This window comes from Artibeus jamaicensis, unplaced genomic scaffold (genome assembly GCF_021234435.1).
Source record: "Artibeus jamaicensis isolate MK-2021 breed Jamaican fruit bat unplaced genomic scaffold, CSHL_Jam_final contig_240, whole genome shotgun sequence".
Classification (NCBI taxonomy): domain Eukaryota; kingdom Metazoa; phylum Chordata; class Mammalia; order Chiroptera; family Phyllostomidae; genus Artibeus; species Artibeus jamaicensis.
In genome coordinates, this window is record NW_026521506.1 from 18,427,739 (window position 1) to 18,445,724 (window position 17,986).

The following is a 17,986-nucleotide window of genomic DNA, read 5'->3' on the forward strand; positions in this document are numbered from 1 at the left end:
CCATGAACTTTGCCCTTTGTTCTCACATCTGTGGTTATGTTCTGTTACTTGGCAAAAGGGACTTTGAAGATGTATTACTAATCAGTTGACCTTAAGATCAAAAGTATATTCTGTATTGTCTGGTGGGTACAATGTAATAACATGAAACCTTAAAAGCATAAGAGAAGGTCAGGATGATGTGGTCGAAGAGGAGTCAGAAATGCCATAAGCAGGAGAAGGACTTGATGTGCCTTTGCTGGCTTTAAGGATGGAGGAAACCATGGGCCAAGGAATGCAGACATTCCCTAGCAGGTAAAAATAATCCCAGGCTGACAGCTAACAAGAAAAGGAAGATTTCAATAATATAATCTCAGGAAACTGGATTTTGTCAATAATCTGAATGAGTTTGGAAACAGACTATTCCTAGAGCTTTGCAATAACAGCCCAGCCGACCAACAATTTCCTTTATTCTTTTGCTTATGAGAAAAGTGGTACTTGATGATACTTTTTTTAGTGTGTATTCTCAGTAAACAGACAAAAAATAAGGTGTGGAAGAGAATGTCAACTCAGTAAGTGACACAAACTTCTTAACAGATCAATGTAAGCATTTCTGAGGAAACCTGCTCTCCCTTGAGAGACTGTTCCTGTCTCTTGGTTGTGATTTCAGGTCTTTGTGTCTGCCAGGTAGAAATACAGAAGAAGGAAGGGTAAGTAGTTGCTTATGGTTTATTAGGGGTAAACACAGAAAGGAGTTGATTGTGTCATTGAATCACATGTCCATGTACTGCTAAGGTACAGTCAAGCACAAAGTTCATTGCCATGTTTTCAAGGCTACTATTAAAAATATATTAAAAATAAGGATCTTTCTTCTATCCAAATTTTGATATTCTATGTTAGACCTGCAATTTCCTCACATGGTTACATCTCATTACAAACTCTCTTTCTCACTTAATATTTGCACATTCTTTAAATTAATCTTGAGAAAAATAAGAAACAAGGTAATAGGGTGCTTAAAAAACAGTAGGGGATCAAGAGCATCAAACTATTCAGAGGTTCTGGAGAATGAAATTGAGAAAAATAATATTAAATGTGGAGACGTGAGATCATTGGGAGATTTTGGTGATTTTTCTTCCTAGAAGTTGCTTAGATTTGAAGTCCATAATTCAGGAGACTGGAGAGTGGATTATATATGGAGAGGTTGAGGAAGAATGTAAAGGAAGAAGAGGAAGGAAATAGAAAGAGGAGTCAAGAAGTACAGTACCTCAAAAATAAGGGATAATTGTAGTATGGTTGTCAGCAGAGGATAAAAAGCTAGTAGAGAGAGGGATAGTGTATGTGTGGAAGAATAATTGAAAGATTGAGCAGGAGAAAAACAGTCTCTTTCTGCTTTTAAACTTGACAGTTCTCCCACATTTCTGTTTTAATCTTATTTTTGTACCTACACACACTCTCTCAATTATTTTAGCCATCTTCACAGTTTTAATCCCCATCTCTCTAATTAACGAACTCTACATCTTCAGCTCCACCTCATACCTTGCTCATGATATCAATTAACACTTTGGATTACTTGTTGGTATATGTCTTGCCAGCCCTCAAATTCAGTTTCAAAGTGCATTACACCATGCCTCCAAGCCAGTCTTTCTCCTCCAACTTCTTTCTTTTTGTTAAATATTTATTTTCATGGTGCCACTGAAAGAAATTCTGGCATCATTTTTGCCTCATTCATCTTTCTCATTATCTATATTCAGTCATACACCAAATCTTGCTGAGTTCCCCCCTCACGATAATTCTTGAAAATATCCCATTTTTTAAATCTTTATTCTCACTGTCATTGCCCTAGAACAGCCTCTCATAATAACTTGAATCTTTGATCCTCTGCCTCTAATCTCATCCTCCTTAATTTTACTCTCCATACAACCATGAGGGATTTCTTATCTAAATGTCTCTCTCATCATGCCACTGCCTTACTTAAAACCAACCAACTAGCCAACTTATTGACCAACCCACCTACCTACCTACTATAAACATCTTCTGTGGTTCCCCAACATCAATTACTTACCATTCCAATCAAAGTCCTCTACAATCTTATCCCTGCCTTTTTTTAAAACTTTGCAATCTGTTTTTTACCAAAGGAACCCCTTGATTACAACCAAATGTTCCCATTTGCCAACTCTCTACTGATATTCCTTATTTTACCTGAAATATAATTCTTTCACCTATTCTTACCATTTACTAATATTCTTTCCACCTCTTATGGCCCAATTTGACTCCCACTTCCTCCATCCTCCCTTCATCCCAGGAATGATGATGGGCATACAATACTGAAATCAATACGCTTTTTTATCCACATCCACCAAAATGATCTGTCTCATCTTATAGAATCCCATAATGCCAACATTGAAAATTTCCTCAAATATTGTCTAACCCACCTTTCTCACTGTTCACTGAAGTAGGGCCCAATGAGAAGTGTCCTCTAAGGGACATGCAGTGAGTGTCTCAAACAAAGGCATTGATAACTGTTTCCACTGATTGCCTTATTATTTATACTCTGGTTCTTATACATTGCTGTCTTAGAATATAGACATGCAGTTTGTTCCCACATCTTTGAATTGTGCTGAGTTCCAGGAAGGCTCTGGGAAGGCAGGTGATATTTCTCCTACTTCTCTGAATTCCCCATAGCATGTAATGTGTTGCATTGGACAGAACAAGCATTAAGCAAATATGTATTGACTGGACAAGAAATGATACATCATAACTTGAACATAAACTGTCCATTTTTATTGTCTCATTAGCATATTTTATCAATTAAAATTAGTAGTGGCCTTGTGTCCCTGGGTAGTTAAAAGGACAAGTAGTTAAAAAGCAAGATATTCCAAGATACGTAAACTGGAGACCCTAATGTATATTTTGTAAAACCTTTGAAAGGGAGATCTAGAATTGCCCTTAAAAATCATTTCAAGGACTTCCACCAAGATGGAGGCATAGGTGGAAACACTTTGCTTCCTCGCACAACCAAATCTAAAAACAATAAAGTTTTAACAATAATAAACACAACCAAACCACAGAAAATCCAACAATTCAGAGTCTGAAAACAACGAACCCGCACCAAGGCACATCATAATTACATTAACCAAGATTAAAATGAAGGAGAAAATCCTACAAGCAGCAAGAGATAAGGGGACAGTCACCTACAAAGGACTTCCCATCAGACTGTCAGCAGATTTCTCAAAAGAGACCTTACAGGCAAGAAGGGGCTGGAAAGAAACATTCCAAGTCATGAAAACCAAAGACCTACAACCAAGATTGCTCTATCCAGAAAAACTTTCATTTAGAATGGAAGGACAGATAAAGTGCTTCTCAGATAAGATCAAATTCAAGGAGTTCATCGTCACCAAGCCCTTATATAAAATGTTAAAGGGACTTGCCTAAGAAAAAGAAGATAAAAAATATGAACAGTGAAAGGACAGCAAACTCACAGTTATTAACAACCACACCTAAAACAAAAGCAAATTAAGAGGACAGCTAGATCAGGAATGAACCATAGAAATGAATATCACATGGAGGGTTAGCAACAAAGGAGTGGGAGAAGGAGAAGGGGGGAGAAGGTGCAGAAAATAAGTAGCATAGACAGTAGATAGAAAATAAACAGGGGGAGGGTAAGAATAGTATGGTAAATATAGAATCTAAAGATCTTGAGACACATGTTCATGAACTAAAGGGGGGGAATGGTGGGGGAGGGGTGTGCAGGATGGAGGGGAATGAAGGGGAGAAATAGAACAACTGTAATGGCATAATCAATAAAATTTAAAATGTATTTAAAAAATCATTTCACATGACAGTCTTCTCTCTTCCCCTATTTTACTGATAGTGATAGAAGAACTAAAGAGTTAAAGATTTTAGCTTCAGTCACAGTTGATAGGCTTAGGCGATTAAAGCATTTGGAAAGATGTTTTTCTAGGAACTGGAATGTGTGACCTACTTGACTTTAGGTCAATAAGCAATTCAACCTTTGTGCCCCAGGGGAACTGCAAATGTGGGGATGGTATCTGAGCCATTGTATTCCATTGATGGACAGATTAACCTTTTTTCCTTAATTCTGTTACCTACCCATTCTTCTCCTCATAAAAAGGTTGGCTTCAGATGAGATGTCAAGATGGTTTCTGAGGGTACATAACCCACTGTCTTCTCAGATCGCTGACATCTGAATAAAGCACCCATAAAGATTCAATCCTTGTCTCTACTTATTGGTTCTGGTAGTGACAGGCAGTATGAATACCGACTTCTCTGGTTTCAATAGGAAAACTGAGATTCACAGGGAAACAGAAAGGACTTGCCAAATGTACACATTAAATAAATGGCATAGTCAGGACTAGAGACTAAGTCTCCAAATACGGCAGCCAAATTTTTCCATAATCCAAGAGAATGAGTTGCACTCTATGATGGTTTAAAGAATTAAGCACTTGGGATTTGAAGTCTGACTGACATAGTTCTACCACTTAAGCAAGTTTATTAACCCCAGTGAACCTCAGTTTCTTTATGTACAATAATAATCCTGCTTGGGGAGCTCTGAGGTCAGACAATGAGACTGTACTCTCCACAAACTGTGGCGCCTCCTTCATTAGATTGCAAATATCCAACCACCAGGTTAGGTCCAAAGCTACTCAGGCCACTGAAGACAATAAGGGGAGGCCATGGCCCAATGCACACACACAGATGTCCCTTAGATGTTGTTGATAGGCCTGAGATCAAGCAGAATGCTCCCATGCTTGCTTGGCATAAGACAAACATGAGGAGCATTTGGAAGATTAGCTAATTACATACTGTGAGGCACCAGGAAGCAGGCACTGCAGTAATAGGACAGCACTCTCAAGAGCTGTCACTCTACCATCACAGGCTCATTATGAAACTGTCAACAATGGCAGCTGAAAATCACTGAGTGAAGGAGGACATATGTTCCCCAAGGCATTTGGATGGAGCTGCTTAATGCTAGGAAAGCTAGAGGGACTGTGAGGTCTCACCAAAGGTTATCAACCAAAGTAATAACAAGGAAATATAGAAAGGAGACTTCCAAGGATAAGTAGCACCAGCCCCTTGAGTGGCTGTGGCTACAAGGACAGAGATGCTAGGGAAATGCTATGACCTCCAGGTAGAGTTCAGAAGGTTGAGATTACAGACATCAGGGACACTTATGAAGTCATGGAAGATGAGGTTCATTGGAAATTAGAGGAAGAAACCTATGACATGGAATCCAGACCAATAAGTATCAAGCACTCAGGTAGGTATCCAAGTAAGTGGTAGAATGAAATTATTTACTAACTACCTAAGATGCATAACAAATTACCACAAATTTAGTGGCTTAAAAACAGTACTCATTTATTATATCACAGTTCTGTGTGTTGAGTCTAAAAATGGCTTACCTGTGTCCTTTTCTCAGAGTCTTGAAGGATAGTGTCTCACAAGGGCTGTGGCCTCCTGTGAGACTTGGAATCTTCTTCCAAACTTTTTGAAAAAGCTTTTATTTATTTAATTCTTAGAGGGGAAGGAAGAGAGAAAGAGAGGGAGAAAAGCCTCTTGTACATTCCCTACTGGGTACCTGGCCCACAACCCAGGCATGTATCCTGACTGGGAATCAAACCTGTGATCTTTTTGTTTGCAGACCACCACTCAATCCACTGAGCCACACCAGCCAGGGCAATTTTCCAAGCTTATATGTGGTTGTTGATAAAATTAATTTCCATATAGCTTGTTTCTTCAAGGCTAGCATGAGAGAGACTTCTGACTCTGATTTCTACACTCTCAAGTTTCCCCTGATTATATCAGATTTACCTAGAATAATCTCCTTTTATATTAACTCAAAGTTAAACTGATTAGAGATCTTAATTACATGTGCATTGCAAAGTCCCTTCATCTCAACCACACAACATAACCTAAGCACAGATATGGCAACATCATATTCACAGATTCTGCCCACATTTAAAGGAAGGGATTATGCACCAAGGGATGAAAATATTGGAAACTATTTTAGGATTTTGCCTACTATAGCCTGCCCTGTACTCTCCAATGACAGATCTCTTTTTATTAATATTTTATTTATTTATTTTCAGAAAGAGGGGAAAGGAGAGGAAAGGGATGGAAAAAGAAAAGGGAGAGAAACATCGATATGCAAGAGATACATCAATCAGTTGTCTCTCACACATTCACAACTGGGCACCCAAACCACAACCCAGGCCCCAGGCATGTTCCCTGACAGGTAACTGAACCAGTGACACTTTGGTTAACAGGCTGGCACTCAATCCACTGAGTCACACCAGCCAGGGTAACACATTTCTTCTAAGTGCATGATACATTCACAGTGTTCCCAAGAGTCTTATCTCATTTCTGCATCAACTCAAAGTCCAAAGTCACACCATCTAAATCTACATCCGATAATTTCATCAGCTCAAAAAAACGAATCTCCGATAATTTCATCAGCTCAAAAAAATAAATCTCATTTTGTTTTTGGAGCTGATGAAATTATTAGATTTAAACAAAATTCTCATTTAAATCAGCTAAAAAATCCAAATCTCATCATCTAAATTAGCTACATATGTCAAGTACAGCCGAGGCTTTCCCTGCATCTGTTAAGCTTTCTACATGTATTATTACACTTAATTTTGAAAATAATCCTGTGAATACATTTTTATTATCCCATTTTATAGATAAGAAAACTGGGGGCATTGAGAAGTTTAATTTGCCTAGAGTCATCTAGAGATTAAGTTTCATAGTTTAAATTTGAATTCAGGTATGCAGAAATTCATTAGCTACTCTCATTGTCTCTAGAGAAGCAAGTTCTGAAGCCCTTTGGCAAGTTGGGGTTCTTAAATGATCATTCACACCCCCACTGACCAAACTTTGGTGGCTATTGATATTTTCAGACTTAAAGAACGAAATGTCAATAAGCATCCCTAACATTTTAGTATGGGTGAAATTCCCTGCTATGTTCCCATGATAGAGGTGAGAATTGGGTTGAGAGAAGAGTATAAATTAATGAGAGGAATGAAACAAATGTTAGTAACTATAATTGTTGCAGATGGAGATGCAGTCCAGGCTCTTGGTGGGTGTGAGCAAAGAACTAAATGGACCACACAAACAAAGAAGAGTGAAGCAAGCAAGAGAAAATTTCTGGCATCATAATTGATAAATCCTCTGAGAAACAGAAGAAAGCCTAAAACCATAAACACCACTAACCAGAACCAACACTAACAATCAAAATATCCAGGGAAATAAGTGGAAAACCTGACAATTAGGATCCACTTAATTAGAGAAAGACCAAATCCTGAAATAGCCCCATACCTTCCTGAAGCTGAAGTGGTCAGGCGAAAAGATAGGAAAAACCCAATCCAGTTAGAGGAATGCTCTGATCTGTTGTAAATACAGTTTGATCATAGTAAACCAAGGTGAATAAGTACGTGGCAGAAAGCACATCATTACAGTATGTTAGGGATCATCTCAAAAGTTCCAAATTAATTTTCTTTGCTCCTAGTAGCTAATCCCTTCCCTACTACCAGCTCTTGGCCTAATCACCAGGAGGTAAGATAAAAAGAAAACAAGAGAAAAAAGAGATAGGGACTGGAATCACACAGAAAATGTCAGGAATTGCATTTTAACAATTACATGCAGAAATGCAGTCATAACAAAAGTTACACTAAAATATTTAATTCCAAAGTAAACACATATTTTACAAATTCCAAACTCAAAATCATCCAGACTCACAAAATTTTCATTTCTTCTTAGAAACCAAAGGGATAGTAGTTTCAGCCTTGTTTCTCTTGGCTTCGCCATCCCAAGAAACATGAGTAGGCCACCTCTGGCTAGAGAATGGTTCTCTTCTATTTAATGATTACAGGCTTTATAGGGTTTTTAACTTAAGCTTCTACACATATGATTCCCCACAATCCTCCTTGATTATCCACTCAGGGGAGGAAACCACAATGCTAATTATTATCAGGTGTTATAAGGTGATTCTCAGAAATCAGGATGCTGACTGATGACAGCTACTGCAGCTGTCTCAGGGTTTCCTATTTTATCTCCTGCCTCACAATTACACAGTACAGGAACCAAAAAAGGAGGGGGGATATACGGGTACTAGCTCCATTTCTGCCATAACTTTATATGTGACTTTGGGCAAATAGCTTTTTATTTCTTTGATCTTTAGGCCATTGTCAAAGGCCTACAATTCTAACAAGAGGAGCAACCAACACTACAGACAAAATGTCAAGATATGGCTTTTGGTAAAGAAAAGAGACCTGGTTATTTGAATTCCATGACATTGTTTGTTCTTAAACAGAAAATACTTAGGCATATGGATATACCGTTGCCCTCAGAATGTGTGACAGAGCATTTAAAAATATTGCCAGGGAAAAGCCCAGGACCTTTGAGAAACAAAGGTGATATTTCAGTCATTGATGACTACTATTCAGGCCACTAAATTTCTAAAACACAGGGTCTTGAGGAGTGTCAAAGTGAATGAAAGCCCATGAGAAGAGGATATATCATATGCCCTGGTTGGAGAGGACCAGAGAACCTGAATGAAGTTGTATGCACAGGAATGCAATGCCAAACTGGGAAGAAATACCTCTCTCTCATCACTGTACCTATCCAAGTAACCATTTACATCCTGCAGTTTCCTTCCATACACTCACAAAGCCCTACAACTTGTTTTCATTCATTTCAAAATACTGATTATAAAACTATATATATACCAGACACTATGGGGTATATAACAATGTTATAGTGATATAGTCAAGAGTTATCCCTCAGCCTTCCACAAACTATCTGGGACTATTTATCCTTCAAGACTCAGGTCCACAATGATGTCTTTCATGAAATTTTCTCTGGTGAGTGGTGCTTGCTGCCTTTATTCTTCTCTCCTCTCTTCTCTCAGGAAAACTGGAAAAACTAGTACAGTTCCTATGAGAAACCAGGTCTACCTGGTTCTCAAACCTGTTAAAATACCATGCTAATTCACCTTCCAGAGTAGCCAGTAATGCACTGTCATCCTTCTGTGGCTCCTGTAAATGCAGTTTTTATTAGAAGCTAGCTCTTTTCAGCTTTGTTTAGATCAGGTCAATATTGAAGTAAATTTGCATTTGCTAAACACATACCAACTGTTGGTTTGGATATGGAAGAAGGGAAGAAAAAAACAACCCAGAAGCTAACAAGCCACAGTACATAATTCTTCAGGACCCTAATATAATTAGGATATGATGAAAAAGAATCTTGAGTCCTGGCTGGTGTAGCTCAGTGGATTGAGCACAGGCCTGCGAACCAGACAATCGCGGTTAGATTCCCAGTCAGGGCACATGCCTGGGTTGCAGGCTGGTTCCCTGCAGGCCAGTTCCCAGCAGGGGACACACAAAAGGCAACCATACATTGATGTTTCTCTCCCTCTCTCCTTCCCTTCCCCTCTAAAGATAAATAAATAAAATCTTTAAAAAAATTGCCCCTTGCCTGTCATCTCTGGGGACCTGGTGTTTTTCTTAAAAAAAAAAAAGAATCTTGAGGTAAGAGATAGAAAGACAACAGCCAAAGACAAAATGACAACTCTTGACCTAACCACCAGTTTATGCCTGCCAAGTGCTTACTTGGAGATTATTTTTAGAGAGATCAGAATACAGAAGAAAAAACCCTTCACCAATATTCCACTTCTTTGACTAGAAAGGGAACATCGGAGATGCCTAGTTCCTTGAACACCCCCCTGCCAGGCACATTCTCATTACTTACAGTCAGAGCCAGCTAAAGCCAGTACTGGCTCTGTCAGTGTCACCTTACTGCCCTTTGACACATGCTATATGCCACTTGAAGGCTTTTATCAGGCCCATGACACACAGATAAATTTCTGACTGAAAATATAAGAAAATAAACTCACCATTATTTGTTGACAAAAGCCAAAAAACAGGTTTTTGAGTAAAGATAACAGTTAACACTATAACTGAATACTCTTTTTTATGCAAGAAGTTGAATTATTTCTCTATATATTTATAGCCAGTTGCAGTAAACACTTGACTTTATGAAATTTATTTATAAATCACATTTTAATGCTACATATCATATATAAATTAGGCCCTCTCCTGGTTTTCTTAATAATTTATATTTCAACAACTTTTCCTGTTTAAAAATATTTTTTTATTTATTTTTAGAGCGAGGGGAAGGGTAGAAGAAAGAGAGGGAGAGAAATAATAAAGTGTGGTTGCCTCTGGCATACCCTCTATTGGGGACTCGGCCCACAACCCAGGCGTGTGCCCTGACTGAGAATCAAACCAGCAACCCTTTGGTTTGTAGGCCAGCACTCAATCCACTGAGCCACACCAGCCAGGGCTCAAACACTTTCCTTTGTTCATATCTTATATTAACAATTTTTAATTTGTCTCTAGGGTATCTTATAATAAATCACTTGGTAGTGCTCAGCTTGCATACTCCAGCATTCTATGTGCTCACACACACAGCTAGTTCTGTAGCCACTCAATATCATTGTTTATAGGTAAGCACTTGGGAAACTTCAAAGGGCTTCCTTTCCAAATACATTTTATCAACTGCAAACAGATAAGCCACTATATAATGCACTGTTGATATGTAAAAATCTATGTGCACAGACCTGTGCAAAAAACCATATATGATATGTGATATATGATATATTAATATATATTTATATAAAACTGTTGGAGGCAAAGGCAAAGGGTAAATGTTGGGGAAAGTTTCACTTCCATTTGTCAGAGATGGTGAAAGATTGCAGGTGCTGATGGACTTTTGGCTTTACAAGGGCCTTTAGAAGTTCACATTCTATAGGGTTCAAATTAGACTGCTGGTAAGAGGAAGTGTCACTCTTCATTCCAAGTAGGTCTGCTGACTTCCCAGAGATAAGAGCAAATTGAGCTCCCCAGAGTGGCAAGAATAGATGTCACTACAAGGAATGAGGATATCCAGCTGATATGCATACAAACTTCACTTTTCGGGAAGAAGTGAAACTTCCTGGAGACATAGTCAGATTCACCCCACTCCAAAGGGCAGAAAGCCAGAAACCAGATATAGCCACTTCTCTGAAACTGTAACAAAAAAAGCCTAAGCAGCTGAAACAGGCTTGGAGTTCAAGGCAATGGAAACAGAGAGGAAAATGTGGAAGGGCAGAGATGAAGCAGAGATCCAAGGAGGCAGTAAGCTCAAGGTGTTTGTCAGCAGATTCCAGGTCTCACCTGAAGAATGGGTTCTGGAATGGGAGACAGGTAAATAATTTAAATGCACAATATTTGGTATCATACAGACCTAAATATTAAATCCTTGTCTTGATACCTAGAATGTGGCTTTGAGCAAGTTATTTAACTCTTTTTTTCAGGTATAGTATGTGTTGAACATGTATAATTATGGCAGTCACCTCCTAGTGTTGTGAGAATTGAATTTGTTAATATAAGATGATTAGATGAGTGCATAGCCCAGACTGGGTACTTCAATAGCTGGTGCCCATTATTAAAATTAGATTTTGGAGGAAAGAAGGATAAGGATGGACCTGAAACTGGAGAAACTGGGTAAGCAAATATGAGGCAGGCCAGTGTTTCACTACAGAGCTTTAGTTTAATTTGTATTGGGGGACAAGGCTATAGGAAAAAGAACCTCAGTTTCTGGAGTTTTGTCATTGCATTAGTGAAGGATTTTATACTGAGGTCCCCAAAATGTTTTTTTCATCCTCATCTGAGGATATTTTTTCATTGCCTTTAGAGAGAGAGGAAGTGAGGGAGAAAGGGAGAGATAAACATCGATGTTAGAGAAAAGCACCTATTGTTTGCTTCCCATACGTGCTTGGACCTGGGATCATTCATGTCAGGATCTGGACCAGGGATCAAACCTACAACTTAGGCATGTGCCTTGGCCAGGAATTGAAAGCATGGCCTTTTGGCTATGGTATGATTCTCCAAACAACTGAGCTACACTGGGCAGGGCCCCAGAATATTTAACCAAGACTTTCAAACTCTTCCCTTATTGGTTAGGAATGTGACCCTTTAAGCCTGAGTAGGGCGGGCAGGGAGGGACAATTGGGTGAGCTACAGAGAAAGAAAGACTGAAGGGACAGAGCACTGGATACTTTGCAGAAGCAGCCAAAATGTTAGCAGGGACACTCAGAGCTACTCACGCTCCTCTCGTTCACAAATCACCCTAATCCAAGCCATCACCAACTTTTGCCTGGATTATTGGAATAGCTTTCTAACTGGTTTGCCAGCTTCCACCTTTGCTCTCTCTGCCAAAACTCTCTTCTCAAAATGCAGACATAGAAATCTTGCTCTGCAATGATTCCCAGTCCATTAATGCACGTTAGAATCACTTGAGGAAATTTTTAAAAGACCTTATTTCAATGGACTTCCACCAAGATGGAGGTGTAGGTGGAAGCACTGCACCTTCTCACACAACCAAGTTTAAAAACAACAAAGTTTTAGCAACAAAAACGCAGCCAAACCACAGAAAATTGAACTACACAGAAGTCTGACAATAATGAACCCTTCAGCCAAACCGGTAAGAGGGGCAGAGCCAGCAGCAGAGCAGGGTCAAGCAGGAAAGATCCACCAGACCGACCCGGGCCAGTGATGCAGGCACGCCAGCAGCCAAGGGCAGATCCCAAGTGTGGAGAAGCGGGCAGACCCACTGAGGGCGCAAGGCACTGGACCCACTGAGGGCTGATCAAGGTCATACATTTGCATGCAGATAAACCGGTGAAGGAGCTAGCAGTGAGATGGACTGCCCAGGCCCCAGTGGCAGGAAGCAGCAGAGGGGACCACCGTTGTCCCTCTCTGACCCTGCCCCCACATACAGTGTCACAACCCAGCAACCTGGGTAGCCTTGCCCTGGTGAACAACTAAGGCTCCTCTCCTCATACCTAACAGGCTCGAACAGATCAAAACATGGCTCAAGAACAACTCAGAGCCCAAGAGCCCATAAATCTAAGCCATGAAGAAATAGCCAAACTTTCAGATGCACAGTTCAAAACACTGGTGATCAGAATGCTCACAGAACTGGTTGATTTTAGTCACAAATTAGAGGAATATAAGAGGGCTAAACTAATTGAAATGAATGGTAATACACAGGAAACCAATAGTAATGGAAAGGAAACTGGGACTCAAATCAAAGGAGTGGACCAGAAGGAGGAAAAAAATGACCAAACAGAAAAGGATGAAGAAACAAAAATTCAAAAAATGAGGAGAGGCTTAGGAACCTTCAGGACATCTTTAAATGTCCCAACATCTGAATTATAGGAGTACCAGAAGGGGAAGAGGAACAGCCACGAGTGGAAAACTTATTTGAACAAATAATAAAGGAGAACTTCCCCAATCTGGCAAAGGAAATAAACTTCCAGGAAATCCAGGAAGCTCAGAGAGTCCCAAAGAAGTTGAACCCAAGAAGGAACACACCAAGGCACATCATCATTATATTAGCCAAGATTAAAATGAGAGTCCTAGAAGCAGCAAGAGATAAGGGAACAGTTACCTACAAAGGAGTTCCCATCAGACTGTCAGCAGATTTCTCAAAAGAGACCTTACAGGCAAGAAGGGGATGGAAAGAGGTATTCCAAATCATGAAATCCAAAGACTTACATCCAAGATTGATCTATCCAGCAAAGCTTTCATTTAGAATGGAAGGGCAGATAAAGTGCTTCTCAGATAAGATCAAATTCAAGGAGTTCACTATCACCAAGCCCTTATTATATGAAATATTAAAGGGACTTATCTAAGAAAAAGAAGATAAAAAAGATGAACAGTGAAAGGACAGCAAACTCACAGTTATTAACAATCACACCTAAAACAAAAGCAAACTAAGAGGACAGCTAGATCAGGAGCAGAATCATAGAAATGAAGATCACATGCAGGGTTAGCAACAGGGGAGTGGGAGAAAGAGAAGGGAGGAGAAGGTACATAAAATAAGTAGCATAGATGGTAGGTAGAAAATAGATAGGGCGAGGGCAAGAATAGTATGGGAAATATAGAATCTAAAGAACTTGAGACACGTGGTCATAGACTAAAGGGGGGAATGGTGGGGGAGGGTGCGTGCACAGTGGAGGGGAATGAAGGGGAGAAATAGAACAACTGTAATGGCGTAATTAATAAAAAATATATATATATATTTTAAAAAGACCTTATTCCAAAAAGTTAAATCAGAACTTCAGGTGTCACATTTTGTTCCACTGCTTAAATCCTTTAGTGTCTTCTTCTCCCTCAAAAACAACTTCTTACTATATTCCATATGATTAGGCGGCTGCCTGTTTTTTTTAATTTATTTTTTATTCTTAGTTTTTAATTACAGCTTACATTCAATATTATTCTGTATTTATTTCAGGTGCACTGCATAGTAGTTAGACAGTCATATACTTTACAAAGTGATTCCGCCGATATTTCCAGTACCTATCTGGCACCCTACATAGTTATTACAATAATATCGACTATATTCCCTATGCTCCAGTTTATAACCTTGTCACTATTTTGTAACAACCAATTTATATGTCTTAATCCCTTTCCCTTTTTTACTCATTCAGCTCCCCAAGCTCTCTCCCCTCCGGCAACTATCAATCTGATCTTCATATCTATGAGTCTATTTATTTTGCTTTTTCAATTCTACATATAAGTGAAATCATATGGTGTTTGTCTTTCTCTGACTGACTTATTTAACTTAGCATAATACTTTCTAGATCCATCCATGCTGTTGCATATGGTAAGATTTCATTCTTTTTATGACTTGGTAATATTGCATTTTCTATATATACATATATATCACTAGCCTATTGATGGGCACTCAGGCTGCTTCTATATCTTGGCTATTGAACATAACGCTGCAATGAACATAGGGGTGCATATATTATTTTTTTTGTTACATACATTAACCCATTTATTATTGACTAGCAATGTTTCAAATTGTGGAGCTTCTACTGGTCTTTCAATTCCTTCGGTCTTCTGATGGCAGACTTTATTGTGACAGCAGAAGTGGTATTGTAGGTCCAGGCACAACCATCGACCATTTTCATGGAGGAGTCACAGTGCCAGATCCCCACTGCTCTCCTCTTCATCTTGGTTTTGCCACAGAAGGAGCAAGTATACTCAACATGCTGGATGATCTCAATTCTCTTTACCATTTTCCTGAGGGAGGTGCCATAATGGGTGCCATATTTACTGATGATTCTGACTTTCTTGGTGCATTTAGCTATTTTGCTGCAAAGGAAGTCAGACCCCAAGAGGATATTATTTAAAATTAGTGTTTCAGGTTTCTTGGAATAAATACCCAGAAGTGGTCAAGGTATAATAAGCCAGTTCTATTTTTAATTTTTTGAGGAAATTCCATACTGTTTTCCACAGTGGCTGCACTAGACTGCATTCCCACCAACAGTGCAAAAGCATTCCCCTTTCTCCACAATCTCACCAGTACTTGTTGTTTGTTGATTTATTAATGATGGCCATTCTGACAGGTGTGAGGTGGTAGCTCATTGTGGTTTTAATTTGCATCTCTGTGATAATCAGTGATGTTGAACATCTTTTCATATGTCTTTTGGCCACTGCTTATATCCTCTTTGGAGACTCGATCTCCTACCACTTTCCTCTTTGCTCACTATGTTTCAGACACACTGCCTTATTTGTTCTTTTGTGAACATCCTAGTCAAGCTTCTCCTTCAGATACTTTTCAGTTACTGTCCCCTCTGCCTGGAGGACTCTCCCCGAAACATATGCATGGTTCTCTCCCTTATTTTTGTCAGCTCTCTGCTTAAATGTCACTTTATCAGAAAGGTCTTCCATGCCTAGTCAATCTGGCATACCACTCCATTCACACTCTGTCCCTCGGTCTTATTTTGTTCTTTTTATGCACTATCACTACCCTACATATTTTAGATCAATTTGTTTCTGTTTTCCCACTAGGATGTAAGATCTATGAAAAGAGTGAATTTTGTCTGTCATGTTTATATCTAATCTTGTTCTTAGAGCTTTGTCTGGCATATAATAAATGCTCAATAAATATTTAATGTTGGTTGACTGACTGACTGAATGAATAAGTGAGTGAATCTCTGTTTCCACCTTGCTAGGCTCTGAGTGTATGGGAAAAGCCAGAGGAAGTTCCCAGGCTATGACACTACATATTCAGCATATGGCTGTAGCATAAGACTACATTAAACATCTATTATTAATCATTATGTCCAGATGGTTTTTGGTTCAATGTCATAGGATGGATTCCTAGCCATCATAAAAGCCTATTGGTGGTACATAACCTGATAGGTATTACAAGGCCCTATCTAGAGCCTTGGAGAGATTTCTGAGGTTAGTTCTGAAAATGTAGCAGATGGCTATGCAAATGTGTTAACTGATAGTAATACCACATTTGCATAAGTATGTTTTTTCAAAACAATGTATTTCTTTACAAAAAGCTGGACTAGAAATGGCACATTATGTGTTTCCCATTGGTCCTTGAGTGTGATTCCAGTTCAGATAATAGGCTGGGTGGCTCTGGATTGCTCAAATTTGCCTTATGGAGCTACCATGTGAATCCAGGTAGATTCTGAAGTAGCATAAACCTTCCTAAACTGGATATGCACCACTTTTGATTATTGAGGAGTGTCAGAATTGGCCCTAATTGCTGCCATTTTGATCTACTTCTACTCTACCCACCCTGGCACAGCTGGACAACTCACTGTCACAAGAACAGTCCTGCCTTGAACATTGCCATTTCTACAGCTGTGCTTTTGTAATTTTCACTACCTAGAAAACTCTTTACTGTCTTCTCTGACTGTTTGAATTCTAGCCAGTTTACAGAGCCAGAATAAGTATCCCTGCAGAGCAAGGTCTTCTCTGACCATCCCAGATCAAATTGATAGCCCCTTTCAGTGCAAGTAGGAACCATAGCTCATGCCATCAACCCTTCAATAGCTTATCCATGGATGTCACATTAGTTAAGAACACAGGCTCTTGTCAAGGCACACTTGGGCTTCAGTCTTGGCTCTACATGCCCATAGGCAAGTGAATTCATCTCCAAAAAGATCACACCTTAGTAGCGAAACTAAAATACTACTAGAATTAACTACGCTAGCCCTGACCAATGTAGTTCAGTTGGTAGGGCCTCATCCTGAAAAGCAAAATGTCACCAGTTTGATTCTCAGTCAGGCGAATGCCTGGGTTACAGGATGGGTACCCAGTGAGGTTGCATACCAGAGGCAACCAATCAATGTTTCTCACGTCCATGTTTCCTTTCCTTTATTTCTCCCCTCCTTCCTCTCTAAAATTAAATAGACAAATAATTTCAAAAACTAGATTCCACCTAACCAAATTTTATTTAAAACCATAAAGTGATCAAGCTGACTCACAAGTATAATAATTTCCTGCCAAAACAAGTTCCGATTAAAGGAAGACAATAAAATGTGGGCACTCAACAAGGTAACTTTTACAATATCCATAAACCAATAAAAATTAATAGACCTATAAGAATCAGGAAATATGATGTATACACAGGGGAAAATTAGTAAAAATATTTAGACCCAAAATAACACATATGAAATAGTATACAAAGATTTTTAAAACAGCTATTTAAATATGTTAAAGAATCTAAGGAAAAGCATGTACATAATGAAAAGAGACTGAATCTCTAAAAAAGAACTAAATGGAACTTCAGGTGCTGAAAAACACCATAGCTGTAATGAAAAATGAACTGGATAGTTTTCATGGCATTTAAACTCTATAGGAGAAAATATCATCAAACTCCATTATGTGGCAGTAAGAACAATAGAAATTGAAGCATAAAAAATGATAGAAAAAAACAAAATCTCAGTGATCTGTATGACAATATCAACAAATAAAGCAAATGTATTTACAGAAGGGGGAAGAGAGTGTAGAAAAATATTTGAAGAAATAATGAACAAATAATTGAATATTCGATAATGAGTATAAACCTACATGATGCAGAGTCCAGCCCACGGGGTCCATGTGTTGTGGCTGCGACAAATAAATTCACATGGACTACA

At 38.9% G+C, this 17,986-nt stretch overlaps 1 protein-coding gene across 1 annotated transcript; it reads right to left on the reverse strand.

Moving 5' to 3' along the window:
• Positions 1-14,901: 14,901 nt before the first annotated feature.
• Positions 14,902-15,776, reverse strand: LOC119034534 (60S ribosomal protein L37a-like). The gene is made up of 2 exons (XM_037125619.2): positions 15,661-15,776; positions 14,902-15,197 (listed from the first exon to the last, which is right to left on the reverse strand). The coding sequence occupies exons 1-2, from the start codon at positions 15,774-15,776 to the stop codon at positions 14,915-14,917; spliced, it is 399 nt and encodes a 132-aa protein (XP_036981514.2). The 3' UTR covers positions 14,902-14,914.
• Between the last annotated feature and the right edge of the window lie 2,210 nt (positions 15,777-17,986).

Coding starts and splice junctions, on each gene's coding strand:
- LOC119034534 (XM_037125619.2), bottom strand. CDS start 15,776: ATGGAAGACCTTTCTGATAAAGTGACATTTAAGCAGAGAGCTGACAAA. Junction 15,198..15,660: donor GAGGGGACAGTAACTGAAAA/GTATCTGAAGGA, acceptor CTTCCTTTGCAG/CAAAATAGCTAAATGCACCA.